Raw genomic sequence first — 20,291 nt, 5'->3', positions numbered from 1 at the left:
ACCTGATGCCCTCTTCTGGTGTGTCTGAAGACAGCTACAGTGTACTGACATACATAAAATAAATAAATCTTTCTTTTAAAAAATAGAATCTTGTTAGAAATGATTCTAACTTGTAGATGGGAAACATTAACATTGCAAGGTCCTTTGGGGCCCAAAGTTTATATTCTGCCTTTAACTCGTTTTTTTTTTAATGCATTGTTTCCATATTTTGTTTCTGAAGGCAGGAGATGCTGCATGCTTCTATGATATAAAGTTGGGTCGAAGGAGAGTAGAACATCATGATCACGCTGTTGTGAGTGGAAGACTGGCTGGAGAAAATATGACTGGAGCTGCTAAGCCATACTGGCATCAGTCAATGTTCTGGTAATAGTTTTGTCCCTTGGTGACATAACTGGTTAGAACTCTGTATTAATGAGCTCAAAATACAGAGGTCTATTTTTTTTTTTAATTTGGTTGGTGATTTGGTTTCCTTGTAGTCCATTTACCTTTCTACAGAAGGGAAAAATTCCACCTCATGTCCATACCTTCTGCCCCTAAGGGGTTATATTGAATAAAAGTACCCTGTTTACATGCGTAAAATGTATAGCAATTGCACCAGTGCTTTTGGAAAACTAAGACTTTGGATGATAGAAGTTAGTACAGAAATACAGCCTTAAGAACAGGCAGCAGTGTATTCTAATTATTATTTACTAGTATCCCCAGTGGTCCCAACATGCTTAGAGAAAAAGCCCATTCATGTAACCTTTAAAATCAGCAATTTGCCAGGAATGGTGGCATATGCCTTTAATTTCAGCGCTTGGGAAACAGAGGCAGGCAGATTTCTGTAAGTTCAAGGCCAGCCTGATTTAGCCATTTCAGGCTAGCTAGGCCTATATAGTAAGGCCCTATTACAGCAATTTTTTAAAAAAATCACACGCATATAGGACAGTTGTTTGAATTTTAAAACATTATGAGTGGGCCATGATCCAATACACCCTTCTGGCCTCCACGGGTGGCAGGCATGGGTGTGATAGAAAACCCATTGGCAAAACACCAGATACATAAAAAGACAAAAGCAAAAACACCAAAAAACAATACAAAAACAAACCCCAACCCCCCAAAACGCAAAACTCATACTGTCTCTAAAAGGAAAAAGGGAGAGAGTGTGGTTTATTGATTAGTTGATTAGTAGTAATTAGTACTAAACCTTCTCAAGTCCTCAGGGCTAACCCTATTTAGTACTCTTTGATCTTGATTTTTAATTAAAAGATAAGCTGGAACTCTGCCTAACTATAATCCTACCTACTGAGTAGGGAGCTGGAGCAGGAGAACCTCAAGTTTGAGTTTAGTGTGGAACCATCTAGTCGGATTGTGTCTCATATTAAAGGAACAGGAGCATAGTTTAGTGGTAGAACAGTTAGCATGGATAGTTTCCTGGGCCCAGTGTCCAGCACTCTAAAACTATGGAAATATGGGGTACAGAAATAAAAGCCTCAAGGTTTCAGAAGACTTGTGGATGTTGGAGATATTCACAGCTAATAGAAATACTTTATAGGGGGTTGGGGATTTAGCTCAGTGGTAGAGCGCTTGCCTAGCAAGCTCAAGGCCCTGGGTTCCGTACTCAGCTCCAAAAAAAAAAAAAAAAAGAAAAGAAATACTTTATAGGACAGTCACACATGGTTTTATATGGGAACCACCAAAATGTAACAGGTTTGTTGGTCAGTGCACACAACACACTTAGGAAAAAATGAGTCTGTAATTATATAGTTATCCAGGCTTAGGTATAGATTCTAAGGGTCTGTTATTGATTCTTCCCTGAACATACTAAATTGAATGAGCTATTGTAGCAAAGAAGATAAAACATATACTAGCGGAAGCAGTATCTTAGATTATACCCCAAAGCATAATGATGTGCCTGTTGCTAGAATAGTCTGCATAGTGCATGGCATATTAAGAAAGATGTATATAAAGGGAGTCACAATGAGGTGGCTCAGCGAGTAAAAATCCATTTGTTGCTCTTAGGATCTACATGGTAAAGAGACCCCACTCCCACAAATTGTCTCCTGACCTCCACCTGGACCATACACATGCATATATCCATGAATACACGCATAAGAAGGAAAGGAGGAAGAAAGAAAGTCACTCCATGTGAAAACAATGGAGTAGAACTCTGTTAATAATAAAATAATCATTAGATTCCAAATTTCCTCAAATAGGACACATTTTAAAGTTCCAAAATGTCAGTTTTAATGTGAGTTAAAGAAAAGCAGGGAGGGGGCTGGGGATTTAGCTCAGTGGTAGAGCGCTTACCTAGGAAGCGCAAGGCCCTGGGTTCGGTCCCCAGCTCCAAAAAAAAGAACCAAAAAAAAAAAAAAAAGAAAAGAAAAGAAAAAAAAAAGAAAAGCAGAGAGTATCAAAAGTAGGAAACCTGGGCCAAACGGTGGTGCATGTCTACAGTCGCAGCACTCAGGAGACACAGGCAGACAGACCTGTATGAGTTCAAGGCTAACCTTGTCTACAGAGCTAGTTCCAAGACATCCAGGGCTACACAATAAGAGCTTGTCTTGAAAATAAACAAACAAAAAAGTTGGGAACGTATACCACACCATATGTGTTATGGATAAAAATCATAAAATTAGGGGGTTGGGGATTTAGCTCAGTGGTAGAGCACTTGAAGCGCAAGGCCCTGGGTTTGGTCCCCAGCTCCGAAAAAAAGAAAAAAAATCACAAAATTCAGGAAATTTAAGTCATTGTTATATAGGTGTGATGTGTATAGCAGCTTCTTGAGGGGAAACAATGTTATTTGAAATAATCCTGCTATGTCATGCATGTTCTAGGATGTCCTGGTAACAGTAAATCTGTTTGCCATTCCCTGCGGTCCTTTGACAAAATGTCTTCTCTTTGCTCCCATAGGAGTGATTTGGGTCCTGATGTTGGCTATGAAGCTATTGGTCTGGTGGATAGTAGTTTGCCCACAGTTGGTGTTTTTGCAAAAGCAACTGCACAAGACAACCCAAAATCTGCCACAGAGCAGTCAGGTAAGGAAGCCCGACTACCTCTCTAGGAAGAATGTTGAGAAGCAGTGGGCCTGAGTTCTCCTGAACAAGGTGATTCTGTATGGGCCAGAGGATGCTGCCATTCCAAAGCCTCATTATTTTTTTTTTCTCTTTTCTTTTTTTTTTCGGAGCTGGGGACCGAACCCAGGGCCTTGCGCTTGCTAGGCAAGCGCTCTACCACTGAGCTAAATCCCCAACCCCGCAAAGCCTCATTATTGTGCTTTTTAAAAAAGTAAGCAAACCCAGACTTTCCACACTTTGCTGCTCCAAGATCCTGGTGAAAGCAGAGACTCCCATTATAGGTATCCATCCTAGACAGTGGGCAGCATACTGCTCAGTGACTCTAGTTTGTCTCTTGGGGATGAAAGAATCTAAGTAATGAAGCAAACCTAAATTTTTCTTCTTAAAATTTCCTGCTCCATAATAATCTCAAGAACCAGGTGAGCGTCTCAGCTTAGGGCCTGCTGCCTTCTCCGTACCCTGGGAAGTAAAGAATTGGGCTAAGGAGTTCTTGTTTTGTTTTTTTTTTTCTTTTTTTCTCTTTCTTTTTTTTGGAACTGGGGACCGAACCCAGGGCCTCTACCACTGAGCTAAATCCCCAACCCCGGGCTAAGTTTTTAAGCTGACTGTAATTGCAGTTGTCAGGTGTGCTTCAGATAGGAGGCAGCACTCTTGGAGTGGGCTTTCCTCCTACACGCATCTCTTTCATTAGCTCCTTGGCCTCATTCCATGACCTTGGCTTAAGTAATTTAACCATCTTTTTTGCTGGATATGTTTCATGGACAAGTCACTTTTTAAGAAGGAGAAAACGGCATTATCTGTAAGTTCAAGGTCAGCCTGATCTACTTGAGACCCTGCCTTAGAAAAGAAGAAAACCCTGAATTCCATGGTTTATTTAATTACAAACAATTTTTATTATTTAAATAGCTGTGTGTGGCTAGTGGTTACTATTCTGAATCATTGTCCTAGTTTGCTTTCTATTTCTGTGATAAGAGACCATGCCATTTGGACGGACAGTTTATTCAGCCTAAATGTCCTGGTCACAATTTACCACTTAGTGGAGCCCCACAGGAACTAAAGCAGAGACCGTGGAGTAAAGATGCTTGTGGGCTTAATTCCCCAAGGCTTAGTTAGCCGATGATAACAAGGAAGAACCAATAGCCAGGGGTGGAATCCTCAGTACCTGCTTGTGGGCTGGGCCCACCCACCTCAATCATTAATCAGGAAAATGGCCAATCTGATGGAGTCAGATATTCTCAGATGACTCTACCTTATATCAAACACACACACACACACACACACACACACACACACACACACACACACACACACACACACACACACACAGAGGCGGGGAGGAGTGGGGAGGGAGGAGGACCCAAACCAGTACAATCATGCTTATGAGAAAATGGGTTCAAACTTACTTTATAGTTTGGAAAGATCCAGATACCTGGAAATGTCTACAGCATAAAATGTAAGTGAAGTAGTAAAGTAAGAAAGTATAAAGTGAAGTTCAGCACTGCCCAGGACATAGCAAAAAAGAAATTCCCTTGGCTCTGATAATCAAACATGGCAAGAAAATACCCTGAGAAATATTGAAAAGGGAAAAAAACATATGTAGAAGTAGCTTGAAGCCAATTTCAAAAGAAACTGTCTAGGCTGGGTAAATATCTCAGTTGAGAACAGTGCTGACATTGCAAATATGAGGAGCTGGGTTCAATCCCCAAGATGGATGGAGTGGTACATGATTGTAATTCCAGCCCTGGGGACAGGTTTGCTGGGACTTGCTGGCCAGCCAGCCTCGCCTGTTTAGGGAGTTCCAGGCCACTGAGAAAGACCCTCTCTCAAAAACTAAAGCAATCCTGAGGTGACGCCAAGGTTGTTATATGCACATACACGTGTACTTATACACATGCATACAAAGACACTCCCCTTCTAGAATTTTTCAAGCTCAAAATGATTCAACTTTGGTTTTATATTTGTGGAATTGGCCACAGGAACTGGTATCCGTTCGGAGAGTGAGACAGAGTCTGAAGCTTCTGAAATCACAATCCCTCCCAGTGACCCTGCAGTCCCACAGGTCCCTGTTGAAGGGGAGGACTACGGCAAAGGTGTCATCTTCTACCTCAGGGACAAAGTTGTGGTGGGGATTGTGCTATGGAACGTCTTTAACCGAATGCCGATTGCAAGGAAGGTGGGTACCTGTCTGCGCCCTTAGAGGAGGTGAGGGAGGGGGTTGTTCATTCCTGGGACTTCACCAGGTGCCTGAGGTGCATTGTCCGCCAAGGTCACATTGTACTTAAGCAAAACAAAGGCATAGCCTTGCCTCAGAAACATTTTTTTTTACTTGAAACTTGGCTGGGCAGCCTGAGGGTTGTCAAGCTGCTCATTTGGGGTTAGTAGAAGGCTCTTCCCACAATCCCTCCCAATGTGTAACTGGAGACTAGCCCAGTTTGCGGGTCAGGCAGCCCCATTGTGTGGGCCAGGACAAGGGTGCACATGGAATGAGTTAAGAACCTATTGTTACTCTATCCCTCAGATCATTAAAGACGGTGAGCAACATGAAGACCTCAATGAAGTAGCCAAACTCTTCAACATTCATGAAGATTGAATCCCTATCATGGAATACACAAGCACTTTTCCATCCCTGACAGGGAATGGGTGGATAAAAGAACATTTTTTATTCAGCATACTTTTTCTTTATGTAGGAGCAGGAATCGAACAAGCCTCTGTGAATATTTTCATCTGTATAAATGCACATCACAAATTAAAATCTGATTCTTTTCAGTGTGGTTGTTTTATTTTAAAGGGGATAAGTAGATGAAAGGGGAAGTGTATGCGTATGAGCAAGCTGACATGTATCAAACAATCTACACTAAACTACAGTCAGCTCTCTAATCTTGGCCCGCATACCTCTCAGCCCACAACATGGATTTTATTTTATATGTATGGGTCTTTTGCGTATACATATATCTGTACAACTTGTGTGCCTTGTGCCTCTGGAAGTCAGAAATGGGTGGTAGATCCCCTTGGACTGGAGTTACATCCTGTTCTGAGCCACCATATGGGTGCTGGGAATTAACCACTGGTCCCCTATAAGAGCAACCAATGCTCTTAACCACTGAGCCCCATAAAGAAAGAAGGAAAGGATTTGATTGGGGTTTTGGGGTTTTTTTTCAAGTAGGGTCTCACTGTAGCTCTTCTGGGCTAGAATTTGCTGTGTAGAACATGTTGGCTCCATGAGACGCTCACCTCTGTTTCCCAAATGCTGGCATGAAGGGTGTGCACTACCATGCCCAGCTTGAGCTCTACTTCACAGACAAGTTCACTGTTTTCTATGAAGATCATATTGAATTGAACCCAAGCCTATTTCTTTCTCACTACTGCGGCATGGCTTTCTGGAAGCAGGCACTGTGACATTAAGGTCTTGCTCATGGTCATATCTGCAGAAGCAAGAATGGGCGAGCAAATAATGTGAAACACTCAGCTTTACATTGAACAACTAACTGCTCCAGAATTGGATTGGGGTGTGTGTGTGTGTGTGTGTGTGTGTGTGTGTGTGTGTGTGTGTGTGTGTGTGTGTGTGTGCGCGCGCGCGTGCATGCATGTATAGTACATTCTAAGCAAATAGTCTACAACTGAGCTACATCCTGTCTCCCTTTTTTGCTTTTATTTCTTCTTTTTTAAAGATTTATTTATTATTATATGTAAGTACCCTGTAGCTGTCTTCAGACACACCAGAAGAGGGCATCAGATCCCATTACAGATGGTTGTGAGCCACCCTGTGATTGCTGGATTTGAACTCAGGACCTCTGAAAGAGCAGTCAGTGCTCTTAGCTACTGAGCTATCGCTCCAGCCCTTGCTTTTATTTCAAACCAGTCTCATGAGTTGCCCAGAGTGACCTTGAACTTACTATATCCCAAGCAGGCCTTGGACCTGTAATCCTAACTGCCGTAGCCTCTTTAGTAGCTATGATTATAGGACGATACCATAAGGCCCAACTAAATTACATAACTGCTAAAATTGAATCTCATTTTCTCAATGGTAACCCAGTGTTAGAATGTATGCTTAGAATATAGGAAAAACTCTGTTCAATTCCCAGCATTGAAAGTAAATAAGTTAAAAAAAATTAAAGTGAAACTGAAGAGATGGCTCAGTGGTTAAGAGCACTGACTGTTCTTCTAGAGGTCCTGAGTTCAATTCCCAGCAACCATCTGATGGATCACAACCATCTGTAATGGGATCTGATGCCACCTTTTAGTGTGTGTCTGAAGACAGCTACAGTGTACTTATATAATAAGTAAATCTTAAAAAAAATTTTTAAGTAAAATCTATTTCCATCAAGAGAATGTTTTTACTACTTTTTAATAGTGCTCTGTCAGTCAGCTCAATGGTAGAACACTTTTGTAGCGTGTGTAAAGTCCCATGTTCTGTCCTCGACAGCACAGCATTGAGAATGCAGTTACGAATATCTCTGTAACCAGAAAATTGCTACTTGCCTGAGGTTTTATAACTTACTTGATTTATTTCATATATGTTGGTGTTCTGCCTGCATGTATGGCTATGTGAGGGTGTTACAATCCCTGACACTAGGATTGTAGACAGTAGTGAGCCACCATGTGGGTGCTAGGAATTGAACCTGAGACCCCGAGAAAGGAGCAGCCAGTACTCTTTAACTGCTGAGCCATCTCTCCAGTCCAACTTGCCTGATTAAAAAAGCAACTAAATATTAAAGGAAATTTACAGTTGCATCCCTTCTGAATACCAGAACAGGCCATGTTTGACTACAGGAATTATCTACACTAGACAGGTTCTTTTTTTTTTTTTTTTTTTTTTTGGTTCTTTTTTTCGGAGCTGGGGACCGAACCCAGGGCCTTGCGCTTCCTAGGCAAGCGTTCTACCACTGAGCTAAATCCCCAACCCAGGTTTATTATGTGGAAACAGGTTTAGTGAATCATGATCTGATTCATGACATATCCAACTGGTATATAGACATTTCTTCAGTACCCTATAAGGTAGAAATTATTCAGTAGTATCTGATACTTACATAGATGGGGTAGGACATTTCAAAATCGATTGATTGATTGATTTGTTGGCTGGTTGATTGATTCTCTCATTTATTACATCTTTTCTCCCCCATCCTCTTCTCCATTTCCCTTCAGAAAAGGGCAAGCCTCCGATGAATATCAACCAAACATGGCAGATGAAGTTGTAAGAATAGGTACCTCCGGGGTTGGGGATTTAGCTCAGTGGTAGAGCGCTTACCTAGGAAGCGCAAGGCCCTGGGTTCGGTCCCCAGCTCCGGAAAAAAAGAACCAAAAAAAAAAAAAAAAAGAATAGGTACCTCCCCTCATATTAAGGCAGGGCCAGGCAACCCAGTAAGAGGAAAGGGTCCCAAAAGCAGGCTCCCTCTGTTAGGACTCCCACAAAGATACCAAGCAACACAACGATAATATATATGCAGAAGACCTAGGTTAGACCTGTGCAGGCTCCCTGATTGTAGGTTCAGTCTCTGAGCCCCGATGAGTACAGGTTTATTGATTCTGTGGCTTTCGTGTGATAGTCTTGACCCTCTGGCTCCTTCAATCCTTCCTCTCCCTCTTCATCAGGATTCACTGAGTTCCATTTTAAAAAAGCACATAGCCTCAGTAGGTGAGAGGCCCACCTGGTCTACATTGCAAGATGCATGCCAGCCAGGGCTACATAGGGAACCTGTCTTTTTTTAAAAAAAAAAAGTCAGATTTTTATTTGTTCTTATGATATTGATATTTCAGTTTAATTCTCTGGCAGCTGTTTTTGTGTCACTGTAATTCAGTGAACTAAAAATTAAGTGACTTATTCCATCAAATCAATGTTCATTGACTTCAGTGAGCTAGGTAGATGCCATCATTGTTTGTTTTTCTTTTTTTTTTTTTTTTTTGGTTCTTTTTTTCGGAGCTGGGGACCGAACCCAGGGCCTTGCGCTTCCTAGGCAAGCGCTCTACCACTGAGCTAAATCCCAACCCCGATGCCATCATTGTTAAATGTATAAAATATGACAGTGATACCTGGTTTTAAGGCCAGTACCGAAAGTCAGAGGCTATTGAGTTTGTGGCCAGTTTGGTCTATATAGCAAGTTTTAAACCAGCCAGTCAAAAAAATGTACAGTGGGGCTGGGGTAAGAATCAGTCAATAGACAAGCCGTGCCAGGACAATATGGCAGGTGACATTAAGATTCCACGCTGTACCTTTACAGGTAGTTACAAATGTTCTTAAGGGATGGATGGTATTGGGTTTTGTATGTTTAGGTGGGCAATTATATCTTACCAATTGGGTCAAAAAAAAAAAAAAAAGAATCAGTCAATAAAGTGCTGGCCATGGGGTTGGGGATTTAGCTCAGTGGTAGAGCACTTGCCTAGGAAGCGCAAGGCCCTGGGTTCGGTCCCCAGCTCCGAAAAAAAGAACCAAAAAATAAATAAATAAATAAAGTGCTGGCCACACAGGCAGTAAGCCTGAGGGCCTGGATCATCACGGGTACCCATGGAAATTCCAGGTAGCTGTGTTGACACCCTATAGTCCAGTGGTCTTGAGGTGGTGGCAGAATTTCTGGAGCAAATTAGCTAACTGATTACCTGTGTCAACAAGTTGTAGGTTTACCTGAGAGTCCCTGCCCCAGTGAATGAACTAGATTGAAGAAGACTCCTGACTTTAGCCCTTGGCCTTCACATGCATGTCCACATGCGGGCATGCCACCTCCAAATGTATACTCACACATATGTGAATATTGATGCATATAGATATCACCATATACTTGAGAAAATAAAGGAGCTCCGTTGCACATAATGGTCCACACCTTGACTCTGAGCATCAGAAGACACTTCTGAGTTGGAAACCAGCCTGGAATGAATAATGAAGTCCAGGCGAGGGAAGGCTACACAGCTGTTTCAAAAAGTGCCTGTTTGAGCTGGAGAGATGGCTCAGCGGTTAAGAGCTGACTCTTCCAGAGGTCCTGAGTTCAATTCCCAGCAACCACATGGTGGCTCGCAGCCATCTGTAATGGGCATGGAGTGCCCTCTTGTGGTGTGTCTGAAATCAGCGACAGTACCCACATACATGAAATAAATAAATCTTTAATAAAAAGTGCCTGTCACCAACACATCAATGCCAAAGTATCTTATAACAGTCCATGATCTTAGCTCACCCTTCTTGCCCACATCCTGTCTCATGACTTTATTTTTATGGTTTTATTTTCGAGACTGGCCCTGGCTGGCCTGAAACTCTATGTAGACCATGATGGCCTCAAACTCATAGATTTACCTCTCTCTGTCTCCCGAGTGCTGGAAGTAAATATATGTTCCACCACCCCTGGTCGTTCTCGGAACTTTTTTTAAACATTTATTTATTATGTATACATCATACAGCTTTCTGCTGAAGAGGGCATCAGATCTCATTACAGATGGTTGTGAGCCACCATGTGGTTGCTGGGAATTGAACTCAGGACCTCTGGAAGAGCAGACAGTGCTCTTCACCTCTGAGCCATCTCTCCAGCCCCATCTCGTAACTTTTATAAAATGTACTCACGTGCGCATACAAATACACTCACATCTGACATGATGCTCTCTAAACCCTGTTTCCTTCCTACTACATATAAAATGCCGTTCCCCTTCCATTTCCTCTTTCAGCCCAAATTAAACCCTGCCTTGGACTAGTGTCCATGTATGATTTCTCTTATCTCTGAGTTCCAATTGCAATTATTACCTTAATCTTTATTATTCTTTTTAACATGTTAAAAATTCTCACTACACATATCTATTGTACATGTAACATGCCATGGCTTGTGTGAGGTGAGAAAGCAAGTTTCTGGAGTCAGTTCACCATGTGAGTCATGGGAATCAAACTCAGGTCGTCAGGCTTAGCAACAAGCACCTTTACCTCCTGAGCATCTCCCCAGGTCTACTCTTTGGGTAACTCGTTTTATGTATATTAAAATGGTCCAGTGTAAGTCCTAACCCCTTTCTCCACTCCCGCATTTTCCAGCTTCCAGTACTAATTCTACTTTCAGCTAATTTATTTCTAGCTTCCTTCCATCTATGAGTGTGGTGGTGCACAGTCTTAATCCCAGCACTCAGGAGGCAAAGGCAGGTGGGTCTTTGGGAGTTAGAGGCCAGCCTGGTCTACAAAGTGAAGTACAAGATAGACAGAAGTATGCAGTAATGCTCTGTCTCAAAAACAAACAGACAAACACAAAACAAAAAGGGGAACAGAGTAATTGTTCTTTGAAATTTTCTTAAATTAATTTTTAAAGCTGATACATCAAAAGAAAAATGGTTTGTGATGTTTTGGTTTATGTATACACATTCTATAGTTTTCGTTTTGAAATGTTATTCATGGGGCTGGGGATTTAGCTCAGTGGTAGAGCGCTTGCCTAGGAAGCGCAAGGCCCTGGGTTCGGTCCCCAGCTCCGATAAAAAGAACCAAAAAAAAAAAGTGTTATTCATTTAATGTATATGAGTACACTGTAGCTGTCTTCAGACTCACCAGAAGACAGCATCAGATCCCTTTGTAGATGGTTGTGAGCCACCACGTGGGTGCTGGGAATAGAACTCAGGACCTGTGCTCTTAACCACTGTGCCATCTCTCCAGCCCCTGTTCTATAATTTTCAAATCAGGGTAATGATATTTCTCTCTTCACCTCCCATGCAAGCTATAGAGCCCAGAGCCTTGGCTGCTGTTGATTGATCCATACCCTCAACCCATAGCCACTGGTCTTTATGTCATTCTGAAGGAATTGCTGGCTATCCCAGAGCACAAACTGCCCCCCTTCCACTCCAAGCTGTTGACCATATGCCATAAGCCAGAAAGCTCAGGCAGAGTATTGAAAGAGTCCTTCCTTGGTTTATTGAATGATATTAGGTAACAGGTTTGATTGTAAAATGAGCCTCTTACAGGCTCTGATCTTTGTAATTCTGATTGTTTACGAAAGGATGTTCAACCCCTATCGCCTCACCTAGTGCCATAAGTTGCCCTCTGCCCAGGATTCATTTAATCAACCTAGGCCATGGAAGATCACAGAGTCTGATTTCTAACTTCACAGAAAAACGCAGTGCCAGTTGAGGTTTAGCCTCAAGTAGCACCTCTATCATTAGCCAGGCCATATATACCACAATACAGGAAGGGTAAGACATGCCCTGGGATGAAAAGTCAGAGCCTTGCCAGAATACCAAGTATTTGGAACCCATCCTCTTAAATTCAACCCTGTTCCTTTTGCCCTTTTCCAAATGTTATCAGATGGTACCTTGCCACCTCTTATTGCTGCTTGGCTACCCTTAAGGCATGACACCAGATGTGCTAATATTTTAAGCCTGGCAAGATACAACCAAGAGGAGGTTCACTTGATTTGAAAGGGGTCAGATTAAGCCTCTCTATGAAGGATGAGGTCAACACATGTGGTTTATTTTTAATTTTTATTGTAATCAACAAGGCCTGTTTTGGAGACAGGAGACTTCGGACAGAAAGGGATGAGGGGAGGGACACAACAGTGACCTACTGCAGGCTGCTTCCTTGAAGGAAAACCAGCAGCTTCTCTAGAGACCCATTTATACAAAGGAACTCTCCCCTCCCTTCCAAGGCTACCTCTTCCCTTTCCCGTTCCTCTCAGATTTGGCTGCTGCAATATCCCTTCCATCCGTCCTTCACTGACTCCACCCAAACAGAGTACCCTAGCTGTCCAAGAGATTGTTGGGATTCCATCCTAACACCTCACGCATTGGGCAGAGGGAAAGTCCTGCTGAGACCAGAGTAGAAGAAGTAGGTCTACCTCTGGCTTCATTCCTATCTTATCAGAGAATTTCTAGTGGTCGCAGACACATATACACAATACCACACACAGATACATATAGCCCAAGCCAGTAATGACGTCTCCCAGCCTGGCTGGTTCTGCATATGGGTGTGACTGGGTCATAGTACAGGGAGGGTCTAAATACTGAGATACTGGACTGCCAAACCATGGTTGTAAACCAGAGATCATCTCAAAACAGACAGTTTGAGAAGGGAAAATACCCTTGACACCCGGAAGCTGACTCAATACTATCGGGAAGGCCTTGTTATGGCTAGTAACTGACCTGGCATTCATAGGTCCAAGTACTGTTTTGAACATAAAGAACATTGGCCTCACGCAAGGCTTTGCGTGACCATGATGAATCTAGACAAGAAAGAGACTTCTATATTATGGGCCTGCAGGCAAAAACAGGAGTGTCTTGGAAACCACAGGAAATGACCAAATATACCTGAGCCTGAGTAATCTAAGTGACTGCTACTTCATTACCCATCATAGCTTCAGTCTTGCTCTACTCTACCCTGCTACTTGATAAGACTTGTTAAAATAGCCAACCCAGCATGGGTGTGGTAATCTAGACCCTTAACCTCAGCACTTGGGAGACAGAGGCAGGTGGATCTCTCTGTTGTGAACTAGTGAGTTCGGGGACAGACAGAGCTACTAATGAGACCCTGTCTCAAATATAAATAAAGTCAAACCAATCACGGGATGACTCCTGTTTCCTGGCAGCAGCTAGTCCAGAGCAAAGCTCAGCTTCCTTAAACCTTTCCCCAACCAACATCCTCTAAATCCTTTACGACACTCTCTTGGCTCCTGTGTTCTGTCACTTTCCTGGCTGCAATGAGCAATAGACACAACCCATTCCACCATAAGGCTGTTCTCCTGGGCCTTGGCCAGGAAATGCTGACAATTTGGAGACAAAAATGAACTCCTCAGCAGGACCACTACCAGTCTTGCCCTTTCTGGATCGACCTTCATAGTCCAGGAGGAGCCTTCTAGGTGTGTATGTCGGGTGAGGAAAGCCCAGGAGCCACATCCTCAGGCAGGTTCCCATCTAGAATGTCTCGCCATTGGCAGAGGTACCCAGAGCTCTGAGTGGGGAGCAGCTAATATGGGTGTTGAATTTGGAAATACACGCAGAAATGTATTCATTGTGGAACCTTTGTTAAGCCTTTTCGACAACTCCTCCATGTCAAGTTAATCCTGGTGATAAGGAATGAGTCATGTATAGGCCCTGCCTTCAGTGGCTTTATAACCAGGTGGCAGACATAGACACGCCAAAAGGGACTGCCACCACAACACAAGTGCTGGGAGTATACTGTGTGAACGTCAAATGAAACCTCATTGCCTCTCACATTGCTTTATTATCCTCCTGTGTCACACACTAAACCTTTTTCTGGCTAAACCTGCTCTGTCCTTCCCTATAAACAAAACACAGAGTAAACTAGGCTCAGTGGAAGATAGAGTCTGAAGTCCTTCTACCTAGCCTGGTTCCACACCTCTCTTCCATTTTCTTCAAGCCTTTCACTCTCTTGTTTCCCTCCTGCCAACGCGCACTGGCTTCCATTCTCCCTGTGTTTCTTCCTCAGGTTGCAGCAGGTACTCTCTGCCTCTGTGTTTTCTGCTAGGACTGTGGAGCACAGTGGACAGAGTATGCATGCATTTAAGTGTTCTGCTACCTGGGGGGCCTTGGGTGACCACTCTCCTAGGCACCCATCTGTAACGTGAAAGTAACAGGGTAGATAATCTGTCTACCTCTGCTCTAACCTCTCTCTCTCTCTCTCTCTCTCTCTCTCTCTCTCTCTCTCTCTCCCTCCCTCTCTCTCTCCCTCTCTCTGTCTCTCTCTGTCTCTGTCTCTCTTTCTCTCTCTGTCTCTCTCTGTCTCTCTCTCTGTCTCTCTCTCTGTGTGTGTGTGTGTGTGTGTGTGTGTGTGTGTGTGTGTGTGTGTGTGTAAAATATCTCTTTGTGTTTTAGCTGCCCATGGTTTCCATTACCTGTCATTCCTGAGCCCTAGAGAAGATGCTAAGAGAACCTGAAGCCCCTGGAAAACGTCTCCTCATGTGACTCTGCTCTCCCTTTGGCTGAACTAGAAGTTTGTTGTTTTGTTTCTGAGACAAGAGTCCCACAGAAGCCTAGAATGTACTCCTTACTAGCATTGGGCATAGCATACATCACCACACCTGGCTATCATCAGCTTTTATGGCTTTTGAATCTTTTGGTTTGGTTTGCTTTGCTTTGCTTTGGTTTCATTTTGTTTTTCCCCCTGAGACATGGTTTCTCTGTGTAGCCCTGGCTGTAGACCACTCTGTTTCACTCTGTAGACCAGGCTGGCTTTGAATTCAGAGATCCACCTGCCTCTGCCCCCCAAGTGCCAGGTTTAATACTGTGCACCACCGTCACCCAACTGAGCCTTTTTTTAACCTATCAAGTTATATCTGGACCTAGAAACCCTAGAAAATTTATCCTGCCTGATTTTCCCTTCATGGAGAACCAACATCTTCAAAACTGGTCCCTGAAATATGACATTCTTTTAGCCCCTAAAGTAACGTGTGTATTAAACCCAGAATCCACTCCGCCTACCCGCAAGAAAGCTGAGTGTCACCCTTCTCAGGCATGACATTATGTGCACATTCCTACTCAGCCATTTAAGAGCACCAATCTTCACCAAACACCTTGCACAGCTGACAGGTGGATAACTACCGTAACCCAAGATGGTTCTCAATTTGATGTGAATAGAGCATTTCAGAAAGCCTCCCCCACGCCATATAAGCCCAAAGTCTTGTCCTTACAGCACTCCCTTACTGTTAGTTCGCCCATGGTCATTTCCACACTAGCCACGGCTTTGACAGCACCATGCCCAGAAGTGCAGTGTCATAAATAAGCCCAGAAGCTTGGGAACTTCTGCACTGAGCTGCCCACCATGCACATGCACAAGAGGAAACTTTGTGCCGGGTACGAGGGTGTACACGCTAGTTCCGTGATTTGCCAGTTAATAAATGATGTTTTAAGGATCATGCGCCCTTAGGACTGGAGAGATGGCTCAGTGTTTGGAACACTTGTCGCTCTGGTAGAAGACCAGGGTTCGATTCCCAGCACCCACATGATTAGTCTCAATTATCATGCAATGTAAAATAAATTAACTCCTTAAGCGAAGAGAAAAAGAGAGAGAGAGAGAGGAGAGAGAGAGAGAGAGAGAGAGAGAGAGAGAGAGAGAGAGAGATCATGTCCCTCAAAAAGAAAGGACAGGTTTTGTGTTTTGGACATCAGAAATCCAGCTTGAAGCTGTCCTCCACATCCTACCTGAGCCTGAGGGCTTCAGCTATCTTGTTGAAAGACTATTCCAAGCAACAGAGGTGAAATTCTGGCTTCCACCCAAAAAGACAAGCCAATTGTCCTGGCCTTCCGTTGTCCTCATATAGTCGTACAAAAGGATGTGGTGAAAACCACCTCAAAGTCCCCTCCACCCCATCCTCAACCTGTCTAGTACCAAGTTCCAGAAAGAACAGTCACGGTGACACATCAGGTAATCATCTCAACTTGATTACTGGGTCCAGAAGGGTTCAAAGCTCAGAACACTCCAAACTGGTCCCCTTGGTAACACAAACCTTAGTGAGCCACCTCTACCCCAGAAAACCACGTTCAATACAGGGGGTTCCAAAGAGAAGACCTCAGCTTTTCTGCCCTGGAGAGGGAAGATGGCTTCCCAAGTAATCCTTTCAGCAGATCCTACCCTTAGGTGGTGGTTGCCAGGAAAAGGATACCTAAAGGGACTGTTGCCTCAAGTTGCAAACATATTGTTGTTCTCGGTCCGGGCACGCTGTGAGCCTCCGAACAGTGCAGCATGGTGGGGTAGAACACTGTGCGGGAGGTCTCCACGTGGGCTCATGCCACGCTTCCCTCCCAGCTGCCCCACGGAATCTTTTCCCCGGGCTGATGCTGCTGCTAGCCTGGGGAACTAAAGGAAAGAGATGAAGGGGCGGGAGCAAGAAAGAAGGAATTGAGGCAAAGTTTCAAGGGGTGTGCCCAGCAGGGCGGAGGATTCTCGTTCTCTTGAGTCAGCGGATCGGGGCCCAGCGTGACTTCACTGCTTCCCAGGAAGAGGCGCCCCGGGGCAGAAGGCCGCTTAAAGTGCAGCTGCAGGACTGGAAAGGTTAGAGCGCGGGCTGCTCGAGCTACGCAAATGGGGCCAGACTGCCTAGGACACACGTGGGCAGGAGCGGCTAGGGAAAGCCATGCGCCATTCAGGAAAGTTGGAGGGGTTTGGGGGACAGAAGAGCAGACCTCTCTCCTGTTGTCTGGGAGATGCCAGTTTGGAACTGCTACAGTGGTCAGAAGCGCTGCGCCACGCGCGTTCGGCCTGTAGGTGGCGCTGCAGAGGCGTCCTGCACGCGTCCAGAGGGTAGGTGGGAGCGCTCGGCCCCGCAGGGGGTGATCTCGGGATGGGGAGGTCCTGGCTCCTAGAAAAGGATGGCGAGGAAAGACTTGGCGGGCAGTCAGAGCCTCACCGCTCATCATGGTGTTCATTCCGTCTGAAAAGAAAGTCTCTTCCTTTCCAAGTAGCAGGAGAGCTGCTCCTACCACAGAGGGAAAGTGTGAGATTTGCCCTTAATCCTTCAGGTCACCTTGCAGACCCTTGCTGAGCTGTAGGCCAGGCTGCTCACTTCAGCCCAGGCACTGCCTTTTCAGAGCCTCTTTGCAATCTGGGGATGGTACTCTTGACCTGTGGGCAGTAGAATGGAAACTTTGAGTCGTGTCTTGGACGCTGGGGGTGGGTTTCCCTGAGAAGCTACTCTCTAGCCTGGCTCCCTTTGAGACCACAGAGCTCCAGCACAGAGCTACAAATTGTGGTCAGGACTGGGGCTCAGGCTGGGACCAAGGCTTAACCTAGATGAGGGTTCAGCCTGAGACTGGATCTGGGGCGACCATTAGGGGTTCGGTGCTTGTCAATTCAATCTTCTGCAGTTACATAGAAAGAAAACGCCGAGACTCATCTTGAGGCGCAAACTTGGCAGCTTTTGCTAGCTGCAGATACAGTTTAACTTCTCAAAGATTAATTATTTCTAATTATGTCTATAAGGGTGTGTGTGTGTGTGTGTGTGTGTGTGTGTGTGTGTGTGTGAATTTAGTTGCCAGTGGAGTCCAGAGGAAGGTGTCAGATCCGCTGGAGCTGAAGTTACAGTGGGTTTTGCTGGGAATTGAACTCTGGTCTTCTGAAAGAGCAGTAGGTACACTTAACTGCTAAGCCATTTCTCCTAACTCTTTACCGGCCAGGAACTAGGAGCCATGATGCTGTTTAGACCTCCCATTGTGTGTAGTTTATGGCTATGTGGGTGACTGTCGAGGTAACAAATGGAGACTATCAAGGCCCAAAAATAACCTGTAACCAGACACCTTTGAGCTGAGAGGGAACATTTGGGGAGTCTAACCTAATCCTTTCCCAAGACTAGTGGGCCAGTTTCCATGATACAACTTTACAGATAAAATATATGGGCAGAGCAACTCCCTCTTTGCTGAGTCAATAAATAGATAAATAAATGCAGACCCTGTCCCAGCATTCCTCTTCTCCCCTGCCAGTCTTTCCAGCTCTGTGCGTTCAGGGTGTTCTGTCATCTGAGAAAGTTATCTAAAGATTTTCCATAAAGAAGAGGAAAGAGAAAAAAAAAACTGAAAAGATCCTAAACGTTCCCAGGTTTCAGTGTGTGCCAGGAGAAATAGTCTGTCTCTTGCCCAGACCTCAGAACCCAGGCCTCTTTCCTAGGGTTGGTGCCTAGCTAAACTATTCCTGGAAGCACCTCCCTTCCACTAGCCCCCTCCCCCAAGGTGCCTCTCCCAAAGCATGACTAAAAAGAATCAATGAGCAAAACTTGATGCTCCCTGCCTCCATTTTCTACTTCTAGAGTCTGCTCCAACTTGACCTCTAGTTCTCAGCCTATGGCCCACTGACATAACCCCGTGTTGTCTTCTAGCTCCAATCTGGCTCTATGCCCTACTAGGTGACTGGGAGACAATCTGATATACTAATTTGTGTTAATGTGATAATGGGTGCTTAATGGGGTCATGTGCTAACCACGGACTAAACTTTAGCCCAGCTTCTTTGCTTCAAGATCAAGTCCAGGCTTTGGAGACTGGAATCTGGGAATCTTGGGCTGACTAATCTCCACTACCGGCTGAGGGAGTAGGGGAGTGGGAGGAAGCCAAGGCCAGGGAAGATCCCTGGGTGCTAGTGCATTAGAGCCGCTGCGTTTCAGTTTCATCCTTGGCTGACACTTTCCTCTGTCCAGTGAAATTGCTTTGGTTTTCCTCCAGCCCCTCTCCCCTCCCCTGCTACCCCACTTTTGGACTGCTTCCTTCCCTCTGTCAGCCCTTCACTTTGGAGAGAGAGAGAGAGAGAGAGAGAGAGAGAGAGAGAGAGAGAGAGAGAGAATTTGCCAGCAGCGAGGGGGAAAATGTACACGTAGTCACCCTCAGATGCACAGGCTCATATACCACATTGCCTTACACACACACACACACACACACACACGCACGCACGCACGCACGCACGCACGCACGCACGCACACTTATAGCCATGAGACCCACACTTAAGCAAGCAGCCCTCTAGCTGAGACCCATGCCACACACTCATCCTCTCACACACAAACTAGCAGCAGCCGAGTTGGATGGGTTCCTCAAAAGAGGGCTGGAAAATTTGTTTTCTGCCAGCAAAGGGGCCTAGACATTCCATGAAATGACTCATAGTGCACCTTTATAGATATTAAATATTGCATTAAACAACAACACTCAAAGTTTGATGTGGTGTAGGGTGGGGAAACTGAGGAGTAGCTCATTGTGCTGTTTTTTGCCTCTGTCTAGCAAATGTCTCAGGCTTCTCTTTGGTTTCCTGGATGATGGGGGTAATCCAAAGAGAAGAGGACCATTTACCCCCTGGTACTATCCCCTCAGCAGGATCTGGATATGCTGCAGAGTCTAATGGTACCCCAGCCTCTTTCCCCTCCCCATCCCCTGTTCTGGATCCCTGGGAAATGAGCCCATCTCCCACATGGTATCCAGTTGGTGCTTTTCATAATCTCTGTTCCTATCCAGGTTCTTGCCCCAACTTCACTATGTCTGTCTTTCCTGGTACTGCTACTTTACACAGCTTGGTGGGGGGGCACCATTCACCTTATAAAACATGCACAGTCTCATGTATGACTGGAGCCCTTTCCTCTTCCTAGATACTCTTCTCTATCCTGGGAGGGAAAACCAATTTCTTGGCTGCTGTATCTCTAAGCCTCCAGAGCACTCCTCTGGCAAAAACAACAAAACAAAAACCAACGTTTCTATGTGTTAATATTCTGATCCACTCACACTGTGTTGTGGGCAGGTGAGTCAAGCCCAATCCTCTCTAGTTTCATTCTAAGGACACATCAGAAGTCAAAAGGATAGCACAATGTGCATGA

At 44.7% G+C, this 20,291-nt stretch overlaps 1 protein-coding gene across 3 annotated transcripts in view; it reads left to right on the top strand.

The window, feature by feature from the left end:
* Window positions 1-5,822, top strand: part of Aifm1 (apoptosis inducing factor, mitochondria associated 1) — a 39,131-nt gene extending 33,309 nt beyond the window's left edge. For all 3 annotated transcript variants that reach the window (NM_031356.2, XM_039100097.2, XM_039100098.2), the window contains 4 exons: window positions 221-363; window positions 2,893-3,017; window positions 5,033-5,229; window positions 5,575-5,822. In NM_031356.2, the coding sequence (NP_112646.1) occupies window positions 221-363; window positions 2,893-3,017; window positions 5,033-5,229; window positions 5,575-5,646 (537 nt within the window). In that variant the 3' untranslated portion in view covers window positions 5,647-5,822. The remainder of the gene's footprint in view (window positions 1-220; window positions 364-2,892; window positions 3,018-5,032; window positions 5,230-5,574) is intronic.
* The last annotated feature ends 14,469 nt before the right edge of the window (window positions 5,823-20,291 follow it).

The sequence above is a fragment of the Rattus norvegicus genome, chromosome X, assembly GCF_036323735.1.
Source record: "Rattus norvegicus strain BN/NHsdMcwi chromosome X, GRCr8, whole genome shotgun sequence".
Classification (NCBI taxonomy): domain Eukaryota; kingdom Metazoa; phylum Chordata; class Mammalia; order Rodentia; family Muridae; genus Rattus; species Rattus norvegicus.
Note: the sequence above shows the minus strand (reverse complement) of the source record. Positions and strands in the feature narration are given on the sequence as shown.